The sequence below is a fragment of the Diadema antillarum genome, unplaced genomic scaffold (assembly GCF_040938485.1).
Source record: "Diadema antillarum isolate AM-2024a unplaced genomic scaffold, OU_Dant_1.0 scf00000015, whole genome shotgun sequence".
NCBI classification, from domain to species: domain Eukaryota; kingdom Metazoa; phylum Echinodermata; class Echinoidea; order Diadematoida; family Diadematidae; genus Diadema; species Diadema antillarum.
This window is the reverse complement of record NW_027270904.1, coordinates 736,512-749,010: the sequence shown is the minus strand read 5'-3', so window position 1 is coordinate 749,010 and position 12,499 is coordinate 736,512. Positions and strand designations below refer to the sequence as shown.

The window sequence follows — 12,499 nt, the reverse complement described above, 5'->3', positions numbered from 1 at the left end:
TCCGTAAGAGACATTATTAGTGGCTCAAAATAAAGGTAAAAGAAACACTTTTGAATGTTGGTTGCCTAATTGGACAACCAAAAGATACATTTCTGGCCCGACACCAACTTTGAGTTGTCCCGAGCCACCGGGCCGCACCACTTTCAAGTGTCGACCCTGTGTTATAGCATATGAGCCCTAGATACGAGAGTGACCAACATATAGAGGCCCATATTTTGAGTTCCGTCGCGTGCAGAGGAGTGATTTATCACACAAACCAGTCGCTGTAAAAGACATTTTTATTTCTTTTTTTCCCCTCCTTCGAACCTTCTCTCTCGACACCCCCCCCCCTCATTTTTTTTTCTGGGCTTTCTTTCTGTCTTTCTTTCCGTTTTTGTTTTTTTGATTTTTTGGTTTTGTTTTGTTTCTTTGTTGTTGTTTTTTGCTTCTAGATGTTTCCTTACTTCTCTTTCGTGTCTTTAGGTTTGTCTGTCAAATGAAGATCATGGAAATGAGTGTCATCACCAGACCAGGAAAAATAAACGGTTTTTGTAATCATGAGATAGAAATATTGAGTTTTCTGTTTCTGTTTTTCAACTCGCATTTAAACTTGAAACAAGAAAGTCGGGTGCTGATCAGCATATAAAATGCACAGGATTTTAGGGCAATGTCGCTATGATATAGAGATAAATGAATATTGAAGAACATTTGTTTCTGATTAAAGATTGGACATCATTTTTCCTCTCAAAGAGCGAACCCATGGCCCATGGCTCGGTTTTGATTCATTATAGGCCTACGGGTATTATTTTTCTCAACAGCTATCTGCATGCTCCCGTCTGAGTGCTATCCCGTATAGAGTATTGGTAGAAAGAGAAAACTGGGAAAAATCGACATTAGTAGTACGCTTATTCTAATGTCAGCACGAGTGGGCGTAGTTCCATTTCACGTGGTGATGCTATAACCTACGGTCAGTACTGAACAGTGTGGGTGATGCCGTTTGCCTTGTGTTGTGTTAGGAGCTGTACTACACAACAACAAACCGCATGCATGCATGCGCTGCGCTGCTTTCCCTGAAAGTGTAAAGGAACTTGACTTGGCCAGGTACTGCATGCACACTGGTGTTGCGGAGGTCGAGGATCGCCAACTCGAAATTGACGAAGCGAATTAAAGCCAGCGGCAATCTCTTCAAGTACGACGTGTGTTTTGCATGAGGCCTGACGACTTCTGAGAGATTATCGACATGTTGGCTCAAGCAACCGCTGCAGGAAGGTAAGAAAATGTATGATGTTGTACAAAACGATGATGAGAAGGCAGAATATAAACGGCGCAGTGTATAGTGGGTCGAATGATACCGAGGCAAGTCGGTAGAAATGTCTGGCAGCTTGACTGAGTATGACCACCTCCATTCAGGTAGTGTAGATCTAACATAGACAGATCTATGTGATATGTATGAGTTATTATGAGTGCGTTGAACTACCCTGGATTTTTGAGGCCGACGGTACCTCGCTCATACAGCTCGGATAGCCTGCTGACCTGTGAGTGCTGGTGTTGAATAGTAGGCCATGGCTAGCTAGGGCATGGCCCATGTTTGATTTACCTTTATCACGTGTTTATTTACCGTGATGTTGGGCATAAACTAAAGTATACTGGACTTATTTGCCCCTCTGCATCCTCTTGACTCGTTGAGTCTTGCTGCAATTGTTATTTGCTCTACAAATTTGCATGCGTAGGGCAGGAGCATCATGGGAATTTAGTATCCGGGTCATAACAGTTGAATTTATGTTTCCATGACTTTTCCAGATTTGATTTGAAGGTGTTGATGACTTCAGGTGGTAGGCTGTTCCATAAATTAACTACTCGGTGTGAGAAGTTCCTTTGTCTTACATTTGAGTTTGCGTAGGGTTTTCTTAGCTTGAGTGTGTGACCTCTTGTCCTGGAATGTGTATATCTAAATTGCTGGAAGAAATCTGAGCTATGCAAGTCATCTAGGCCATTCACTGAATGTCTGGATCATACAACTGTATCTGCTCTGTGTCTATGACAATGTTGGGAAACCCAGTTTGATGTTTAGGTCAATACGGCCTATTTTACTAATAAACCCGTTCAGTTGTGTGTCTACAAACTTTTGGTTAGTGTATTCAAACTCAGTAAGCTTAGAGTCTAAGTAGAATCAATGTGATACTGATAGACTCTTCTATTCCTCTTTTTATTTTGTTTTTTCTGGAATCCAGTATAGAGGGTCTATATCATATGCAATGTAGGCCCACCCCATTTATGCAACTTTGTCACTTTAATAATATCAAGCAGTATTCATGGCTCCAGGGATCTGTTCCTCTCTGACTCTTTCAAGGAGGGGGTACAAGAGAAAAGCCTCTTGATTAGTCTTTAGTCTTACCATGTCAACGAATGTGGGAGTAGATTTATATGTAAACAGTTTCAAGTCTAACCTAATTTCGTAGAGAGGTTCTGGAGTCAAGACAAGAACAAATATAAACCCAAAGGGATATCTTTTTGTCCATGCAATACAATTTCTGCACAGCGCACATAGTGCCTAACAAAAAGAGATTAATGTCATGTAATGACGACACCGAGGGGCAAATAAGTTGTGTTTAACTTTACGCCCACTTCCAAGGTATGTTATCCAAGGTATGTAATATACGGTAAGGCATGTCAAACATATGTCTTGATGAGGGGGTTATTTATTTTACAGACAACAGCTTAGATTGTTTTAATAGAACCAGCGGAAGTCCGTTGCGGTAAGGCTGCAAAATATGGTGCACAAAGATCATCACACCACATGTACGTGTATGTATGTGCTCAGCAAAATACATTACAAAGTAATACAACTTACATACAACAGTATCAAATCAAAGTTATTAAGCAGGGCTCGACACTAACTTTTTTGTTTGGTGGCCCGATGGGGCCACCAAAATCCACAATTTCAAATTTTTGGTGGCCCGAGAGAAAAATTTGGTGGCCCCGACAAAAAAACAAACAATAAAAAACATTAAAAGTCCTGTTTTTTTTTTTAATGAGTCAAATATCTAAGTTTTATCCAGTCATATAGTAAGAATTGGAAGTTGGACATGCATCTACTCATAAATAAACCTCAACAAACTCGCAACACTCACTCTCAGGCACTCATTCAGTCCTTTTCATCCATCCTTTAAACAAATATAACTGCTAATTTCCGGCGCAAAAAGTTACGAATTGTCATACTTTTCAAGAAAATTTGGTGGCCCGAGGCGGGCCACCAAATTTGCCCTTTTTTGAAATTTGGTGGCCCGACTTTCAATTTTGGTGGCCCCGGGCCACCGGGCCACCGTTAGTGTCGAGCCCTGTATTAAGTCTAGGTTGGAAGGGAAAGAAAGTGATAGAGAAGAGAGGAGTAGAATGTCAAAGGTTACAATTTTACCATAAAGATATCAGTGTCATTTTATCACATGTACTGTCCTATTAAATGAAAGAAAGATATTATTCAGAGGTGTGAAGGTTCAGGTGCGAGTTTCTTCACTTTGTCTCCCTCTACAAATTAAATTTGTTAAGATCGCAACTGCTGATCTGTAAATTAACAAACATGTCGGACACAGATCAGCAGTTGTGATCTTAACAAATTTAATTTGTCTCAGAGGGAGACAAAGTGAAGAAACTCACAACCTGTACTGTCCTATTGGTAGTATATTTGTGGTATTAAGGAATGTATGTAAACATTATTAGTGTGTTTTGCTTATTGTATGAAATAAAAACAGCTGATGTTGATTTCACATAGAAAAGAAGGGACAAAAGGGGAGTGTAAGACTTTGGGTATTTGCCATGGTTTGTATGAAATTAATTTTTTAGTGCACTTTTGTCAGCAGAACCCTGCTTGGTCCATCAAGCACCAGGATTCTGTCAAGATGCATGACTCCTACGGCCTGCCAGTCCCTCCACACACTCCCAGAACTTCCCTATGACTACGGGGCACTGGCCCCGGTGATCAGTGGCGAGATCATGGAGCTACACCACAAGAAGCACCACGCCACCTACGTCAACAATCTGAACGCAGCTGAAGCTTCGCTGGAGGATGCGTCAGAGAAAGGTAGGTGGCATGAATACAAGTTTCCACAATGTGTTCAGATACTGTGAAAGTGGAAATTTATGCAGTGTGGAAATTTTTGGGCATATTTAGCCCGTCATATGTTTCATTAATAAATTCTTGGTTCCATGGGATTAAAAACACATGAAATTCATCTCACCCAGCTGAGTGTGAAAAAATTACTTGCACGAAAATAACCACTTTTGCAGTACAGTGTACTCCCATAACAAAGTCCTTGGGAAGGGTAGTTTTCTTTTGTTATTCAATTTCACTATAACCGAACAGAAAAGCGTATAAAGATATATCATTATACTTATAGATGATAATTTTTATACCAGAATTTTGATTTTGTTCTAACAAGATTTTCATTATTACCATGTTCATCATCAGCATTGTATGTTTTGTGTGTTTCATCTTATGTACCTTTATGTGCTTAGACACTTTGCTGTCACTTACCATGTTTTTTTTAAATGAGATCAACCTTCATATAATTCCTTTAAACTTGACCTATTAGACCGTTTCTCTAATGTATTCAAATTTTATGCATGCGTTGTTCATAAAGGATTGCCTTTAACCACAAAACTTGGCAGAGGCTTTTGCCCACAACTGATGAATGCCAGGTGAATTCCTACATAAGAAATTTTGTTGGAGGGAGCTGATGAACGAAATGGTTTGTTTCTTGGCTGTAGGTAAAGAGACATCCATGAATTTTGATACAATATAGAAATGGTCTATTGTGTTTAGCCAGTCCACATGGGCATACAATATGCCTCAGTCCAAAAGGGGACCATGTTGGCACAGTCTGGATGAGGTCATCTCTGTTCGTTAACAATTAGTGCCCAGACATCTGTGCAGTTTTTGGCACAGAAAACACTCCAGCAATAGTGGCAATGGGCATACAAAATACGGTGAGGGTTTAAGACGAAAGACATATCATAATACAGTGGACTCCTATTATAATGAAGTCCTTGGGACCGGTAGTTTTCTTTCGTTATATCAAAATTTCGTTATAAACAAACAAATTAACAATAAAAAACAAAGAGAGGATAATGTTGCGGTCTGTATTTTTACTTCGTTGTATCAGAATACTTCGTTATAACCGTGTTCGTTTTTACTTCGTTATAACCGTGTTCGTTTTAATGGGAGTGCACTGTACGTCACATGCACTATGAAGTGTCTCGTCTATGTCATCGTGCTATCGGAGGGGTGGGGAACTGAACGGGGACCCTGCTCTTTAAGTTCATGGTAAAGAAAAGAAATGGGATGGGGAAGGAAAAGAAGGAAACCATTCATTTTTGAAGGCTCCAACCCCTTATTCTTCCTGTCAAAGGAGGGGAGAGGGTTATGATTATGGCACAGTAGCCTGGTCCCCTTGGGTCAAGTACACATGTACTCTATGATTAGACTGGTTAGGACTGACTGTAACTTTGACTTTAATTCTCCCGTCTCTCTCCCTCATGCACCTATTTCTTTGGACCAGGTGACATCAATGCCATCATATCCTTACAGCCAGCTCTGAAGTTCAACGGGGGAGGCCACATCAACCACTCAATCTTCTGGAAGAACCTGTCACCAGAGGGCGGTGGAGAACCCTCAGGTATGCTGTATTGGGTGCAAGCTGTGTCTCTGCTGTGTTTTGTTTTGTTTTGTTACCTCTGCCAAGGAGGTTATGTTTTTTTCAACAGCATTGTTTGGTTTTTCTGTCTGTCTGTTTGTAAAATAAATGAAAAAAAAAGATAATGAACAGATTTGGATGAAATTTTCAAGAAAGTTGATAATCACACAAGGAACAGATGATTGAATTTTTGTGGTCGGTGATCCGAATCACCATCTGGATCCAGAAATATTTGTGAATTTTTGTAAGGATTCTTTGTCATTGGTAGGGTTCATCATTAACATTAGATGGCGCGCTTGCTAGAGGCAGCAGTGCCTGGTCAGCTGATAGGGTATGTTTTCACAATCAAGGAATCCAATGATGCAGATGGTATAAATGTAGGCTTATGATACAGGGTGTTAATCACAACATGGGTGAAAATGAGCTGCTTGGCCCTCCCAGTGCCCTCCAATTGCTTTTCTGGTTTTGTTAGCTCACCTGAGGCAAAGGCTCAAGTGAGCTACTAGTACAGTGGAAACTCGATATAACGAGATGGTCGGGACCGAGTCATTTTCCTCGTTATAGCCGATATCTCGTTATATCAGTAGGCATAAAAGAAGGCATAACATAAAGACATTAATTTGCACATGTGGGACTACCCATCACATTTCAATCAATACTGATAACTTGGTAGTGTGTGTGAGGGAATTACTCACCTTTATGGGTAAGAAGATGTTTTTCGCCAAGGAAATCCAATATCAAGAATGTGTTTCTTATTATTAATTGTAGATGTTGGAATTTGTAAATTTATATAGCTTGCGATTGTATCAAGATCGTCTGTGCATTGGTATGTGGTTATCGTATGGGTGTGTGTTGTATGGAAAGTTTGAATATGGTCTGCACAATGCTGTGTGTATGTGACACATTCTCTATGTACTTTATAACTGCGTGTGTGTGTGTGTGTGTGTGTGTGTGTGTAGATGGGGAATTCCCTACGTAGAAAGCCAATCACAGCATCAGATTTCCTCACACCTGCTAAACGTCATGATGATGTCATGTATACATATGGCCGTCCCACCCCATTTTCTGCATGTATCAGTGTGCGCGCACACATACACTTACACGTACAACATGCAGTGCTAGCTGGAGTGCACTGAAGAAAATGATTATGTGTGTACAAGACAGTTTTTGGCGCATCAAGCTTTACAATCTCTGAAGATGATAGCACAGGTGAAGTAAAGCTTTACCGAAGGCATTTTGCTTTACCTCGCTATAACAGGTTTGATTGGCTGTGTTTTACTTTGTTTGGAAGTCACAAAATTTATCTCGTTATAGCAGTTATTTCGTTATAGCCGATCTCGCTATAAGAGTAGCATTTTACATAGACTTGTGTGGAAGTAAATTTGGGACCGGCAAAATTTCCTCGTTATAACCGATATCTCGTTATAGCAGTGTTCGTTATACCGAGTTTCCCCTGTACAGTATTGCGATTGCTCTTCGTCCAGCGTCCGTCGTGCGTAAACTTTTTACATTTTCATCTTCTTCTTGAGAACCCCATGACCAATTTAAACCAAACTTGGCAGGAAGCATCCCTAGGGGGATAGGATCTCAATTGTTCAAATGGGCACCATGCCCCACCTGGGGGGGGGGGGGGGGCCAAAGGGGCCCAAACCCCCAAAAATTAAGGAATCTTAAAAAATCTTCTCTAGAACTAGAAGTGATAGAGCAAAATACTATGAGTTAGTACATTGATGACTTAGTTTTAAGTTTGTTTATGGCAGAATTAGGGGTGCCCCCCCCCCCCCCCCCCTTTGGGACCCGGGGAAAGGGGGTGGGGAGGGGTCCTGGGGCCCAAATTGTACATTTTTATCTTTTTCTTGAAAATGCCATAATGAATTTTCACCAAACGTGGCAGGTAGCATCCCTTGGGGGATAAAATCTCATTCCCAACTATGGGCACCATGCCCCACCTGGGGGCCCCAGGGGGGCCTAAATTGGGGCCTAAATTGTAAATTTTCATCTCTTTCTTGAAAACCCCATGATGAATTTTCACCAAACTTGGCAGGTAGCATCCCTAGGGGATATAATCTCAATTCCATCAAATGGGCACCATGCCCCACCTGGGGGCCCCCAGGGGGGCCCAAACCTGCATAGTCCAACATTCTATAAAGTACAGTGTACCTTGCAGGTATTTTTACTAGTGTGATGGAATATGCAAATGGACACCATGCCCCCAGCTCTCAAAGCTACCCCACCACAAGTTTCCAGTGTTCTCAGGTAAGAGTCTGCCAGAATGCATGGAAGGTGAACTTGCGATACTCAGGTGAGCGCAAGACCCCCTGAGTCCCTTGTTTTCTCTTGTTTTGTTTTAGTCATTCTGTCCATATACATGTATGTGTACACCCATATTTGTAGTGTTCTGATGAAGACAAAACAAACTACTACATGTAAGTATGACTTTGTATGCTATGCTGTCAATGTGGAATATTTTAGGTGTAGAAATTGTTGAATTGTTGACATTGATAAATACTGGCAAACATACACATATTATACACTTGTACAGAGCTTATGGCTGTTCTTGTAGATGTATACCTAGGCTGCGTGTGAGCACTCAAAAGCAAACCAGAGCGAACCAAACGGATGATGTACTGCATCATACCATACCACACCGTACCATGCCAGATTGGGAGCTTTCAAGTATTCTGTGAGAAAGTGTACCTTATGAGTTGTTTTTGGACTCAAGTCAGAGGATTCACATGTATTGTAACAACAGGGTCGTGCACCTGGCATGCTCACGCAACATACAGGTGTCCCAAACAAAAAGAGTCATCTGTTCGCATTATGATGTCAGAGACTCCAACCCCAAGCACCTTCTGATCTGGAGATTCTCCCGCCCGAAACCCCTAGCAAACGGGAGACTCCAAGTTGATGTGTGAGAAGCGCGAAGTTCCTAGGGTTCTAGATGTTCTCTGGTGCTATCTATAAAGGCTTATTTTTTCAACATACGATAGCAATAAGTAAGAAATCCTTTCCACCGGGAGACACAGAGCCAGGGCGGGAGAAATCAAATCTCAAACGGGAGAACGGGAGATTTTGCAAAAATGGGCTTTCAGTGGGAGATCTCCCTTCGAAAACGGGAGAGTTGGAGTCTCTGTGATGTAGTGCATGTTACATGCATTCTTCTCACGCGAACTTCTGGTACATTATGGTAGACTGGTACTTTTGGATCACATTGGGAAGTGGTCCACATTTAGTTCCTCCACTATTGGCTCAGCACTGTTTGGTACATTACACTTTTAGGAGCATTCGAGCACTCCTCTGGTGCAGGTACGGTACAGTACGGTATGGTAAGCTTTAGGAGAGAGCTCAAACACACCCTAAGACTGTGTAATGGTGGTGTGATTGGTTGATCTTTTCCTCCAGGTGAACTAGCGAATGCCATCAAGAGGGACTTCGGTTCATTTGACAGCATGGTGACCAAGCTGTCTGCAGCTACCATCGCCATCCAGGGTTCCGGCTGGGGTTGGCTGGGCTTCAACAAGGGTACAGGGTCCCTCCAGATTGCCACGTGTGCCAACCAGGATCCTCTCCAACCAACGACAAGTGAGCAAACTGAAGACGTTTTCTTTTCATCTTATGTTCTCTAACACCTGTAAAGATGGAATATGTGCCTGAGAGTTCATTACAGTAGCATTAGAAACTTTGTTAAACTTTAGATCGCAGGAAATAGGGATACAAGTGAATGCAAGAAGTAGACATGTGACAGCAGGCAAAAAAGAAACCGTCAAAAAATGACAAAATTGTAGTAAACATGGTCTGCAGCAACTGTTCTGGATTTTGGTTTTTGGGTGTGTTTTTTTTTTGGGGGGGGTACAATATTTCTTAGCCCATTTGATGAAGAACATATGGAGATTACTTGTAATCATCGTTGAAAAAGAAAATTTATCGAGTTTAAAAAGAAACAGCAGACATGGGAAAAATCTGATTGACTAGAAAGTGCAATTTGTATCTGAACAGGGTGAACTATAAGAAGACATATCTGGCTGTTCAGTAGTACAGTAGAACCTTGTGATAATGAGGATGGTGTACAAAGAAATGATGTGTTGACTCTTTTTGTTGAGTCTTTTTGTCCCTATTTTGTTCTGTTTTTATTTTTCCCCCATAATATTTCTCAGGTCTGATTCCACTGTTTGGCATTGATGTGTGGGAGCATGCGTACTACTTGCAATACAAGAACGTCCGTCCGGACTACGTGAAGGCAATTTTCAACATTGCTAACTGGGATGACGTGGCAGCAAGACTCGGCGAGGCTATGTCCAGTTAAAGTGTGGGCAAGGGCTTCCTCTATTTGACTCGACAAATTCGCTGTGTTTGTTTCTTTCTTTCTGATTTTCAGTTGTAAAATATATTTTATGATTGTCATACAGTGTATTTTCTTACGGTCAGTGTGATGTTTGTGAAGAGGTTTTATTCGATTTCTCTGAGAAAAGCGCAAGCATCATTCAATCATTGAACCTGTGCAGCAGCCTGCTGTTGGTAAACGCCATGTCTGTTGGGATTGTGAAGTCGTTCCAAAATGGTTCAAAAGTGTTGTCGCGGTGTCCCAGCAAGTAGCAAGCAGGTAAAACCGCTTGATCTTGCCATCTTACAGAGGGAATTTGGATTCCCTTCAGTTAAAGCTACAAGTGATCGTTGGCTGTCTGCGCGCAAGCTCTGACCGATCTTCATTCTGAATGTGTCTGAATGAGGAAATTGTGTGACCAAGCCTACTGCCATATAGAGGAAGGTATAATATTTCCATATATTTATTTTTCTGTGGAGGAAATGGGTACGTACAGATACCATGATTTCAGTTGATCAAATTGATGGTTTTTGATGTTGCTTATGAAGAGTTACCCACACAGATATTGGGGATAAGGGCTATGATTTAGAAGTGGTTAATGTCACATGGGTGTGTTCTGCCTTGCAGAGTTGATAACAATAAAAACTTTTTTCTCTAAAGTTCATGTCAAGGGATGTGTATATCCAACCAAAGTACTGGAGGAAGAAGATTGAAGTGCTAGTCTATCTGTATAATTTCTCAAGAGGTTCCACACCATCAAACACTCTCTTTTTAACTCTTTACCATCTTCTGTATCTGTCCATTGTTTTCCTCTTCTTCAGATTTTAAGATTTTGAACAGATAATACTTCTTCACCGGGAATGAATGTGGTACATGTACATCTGAAGCATGATTAGTTCTTCCGTTCTATGGTATGATCCAAGAACTTAAAAACAGTGTTATATGTCCATGTAATTACACTATTTGTGATGATGTCATGAATAAGATATGGTACAGTGTGCATAACAAATTAAATTCAGCCAAGAAAGGGGCAGTATGCAAGGATATACAGCTTATGAAGCATAGAGTTAGACTCATTCAACTGTCCTCTTGGCATACAAGAAAGATAAGGGCAGCAACCAAGTGTGATTGAATTGTACAGTGTACCTGTATACCACGTGTGTATTTGCCTTTGATAACTGACTGATAACTAATGTAAGATGCATCATACAAGGCACTTACAAGAGCTGTGCTGATGTGTGTGTTTTTTCTTCATCCATTGATTATGCAAGTGTGAGTACATGTACATCTATTGGAAATGGCTTATTGATGACTTCACTTTTATCATGTATTACTGTGAGAAAGTGATGAATAAAGACATATCAAGAAAACATACAATGTTCTGGAGTGATGATGTGCTTGTTTGTTTGTTTGTTTGTTTGTTTAATTTTTCCATCTGAGAAGATGGCTGGATAGCCCATTCAGCTGCACTAGCTGGTCTTCCATGGGGTCCAGTTGGATGTGGGGTGGGACCACATCACCAGGTTATACACCCTGCTCTTTGCTTTTAATGAATGAACTAATTGAAGTGGGAATTTTACCTGCATGAGTTGTGACTCTCACACACTGGACCTCCATATAATGTCCTATCCGAGGGACACAATGTTTTGCCTCTTACTAGAGATGGTATGATTACACACAACATTGCTTGTTGAGACTCAGGCATTGAACTGGACGGCACTTGCACACTCATGCATTGGTAGTTAAAGGAAACCAAAACCCAAAGAGCAATGTGGATTGAGTGAAAGCAGCAACATTAGTATGTATAACATATCAGTGAAAGTTTGAGGGAAATGGGACAATCGATGCAAAAGTTATTGATTTTTTAAGTTTTGGTGTTGTAATCTCTGGATAAGGAGACTACTAGAGTTCATGATGTCATGTGTGAACAACAATACAGTACACTGTATAAAGAGAATTCCACAAAAATTCATTTTTCATGAAAATTACACATTCCATCAACTTGATACTAACATGTGTGAAGGGTAGGTGAAGGGTAGTAATTCCCCCTGCTTTCTGAAAGCGGTTAGTCAAGTGCTCTTTCATTACGCTAGAAAAGTGAAAGCATGTTGAATTTTCTTAGTATTTTCTTTATATCGTTGTCCACACATGATATGTCATGAACTCAAGAAGTCTCCTTATCCAGTGGTTCCAACACCAAAATTTTAAAAATTCATAACTTTTGCATTGATTGTCCGATTTTCCTCAAACTTTCACAGATGTGCTCTAATAACAATGTTGCTGCTTTCACTCAATCCGCATTTCTCTTTGGGTTTTGGCTTTGTAATGAGCAGTGAGTTATCCAGTTTGGTACCCCGTAGCAAGAATCTTTTCAGGAATCTCGATATACATGTACGTGTAGTTTACATCATGTGACGAATACAAAGATTACATGAATTCACCTCACTTTAAGTATGTATGTTGTCACACACAGCAAGTGTATACAGTATTGTGCAACAAAGGTTATTTA

General features: G+C 40.7%; 1 protein-coding gene across 1 annotated transcript; it reads left to right on the top strand.

The window, feature by feature from the left end:
* Positions 1–1,122: 1,122 nt before the first annotated feature.
* Positions 1,123–9,972, top strand: LOC139724174 (superoxide dismutase [Mn], mitochondrial-like). Its single transcript, XM_071635332.1, has 5 exons — positions 1,123–1,248; positions 3,837–4,057; positions 5,535–5,651; positions 9,072–9,251; positions 9,824–9,972. The coding sequence occupies exons 1-5, from the start codon at positions 1,220–1,222 to the stop codon at positions 9,970–9,972; spliced, it is 696 nt and encodes a 231-aa protein (XP_071491433.1). The 5' UTR covers positions 1,123–1,219.
* Positions 9,973–12,499: the final 2,527 nt, after the last annotated feature.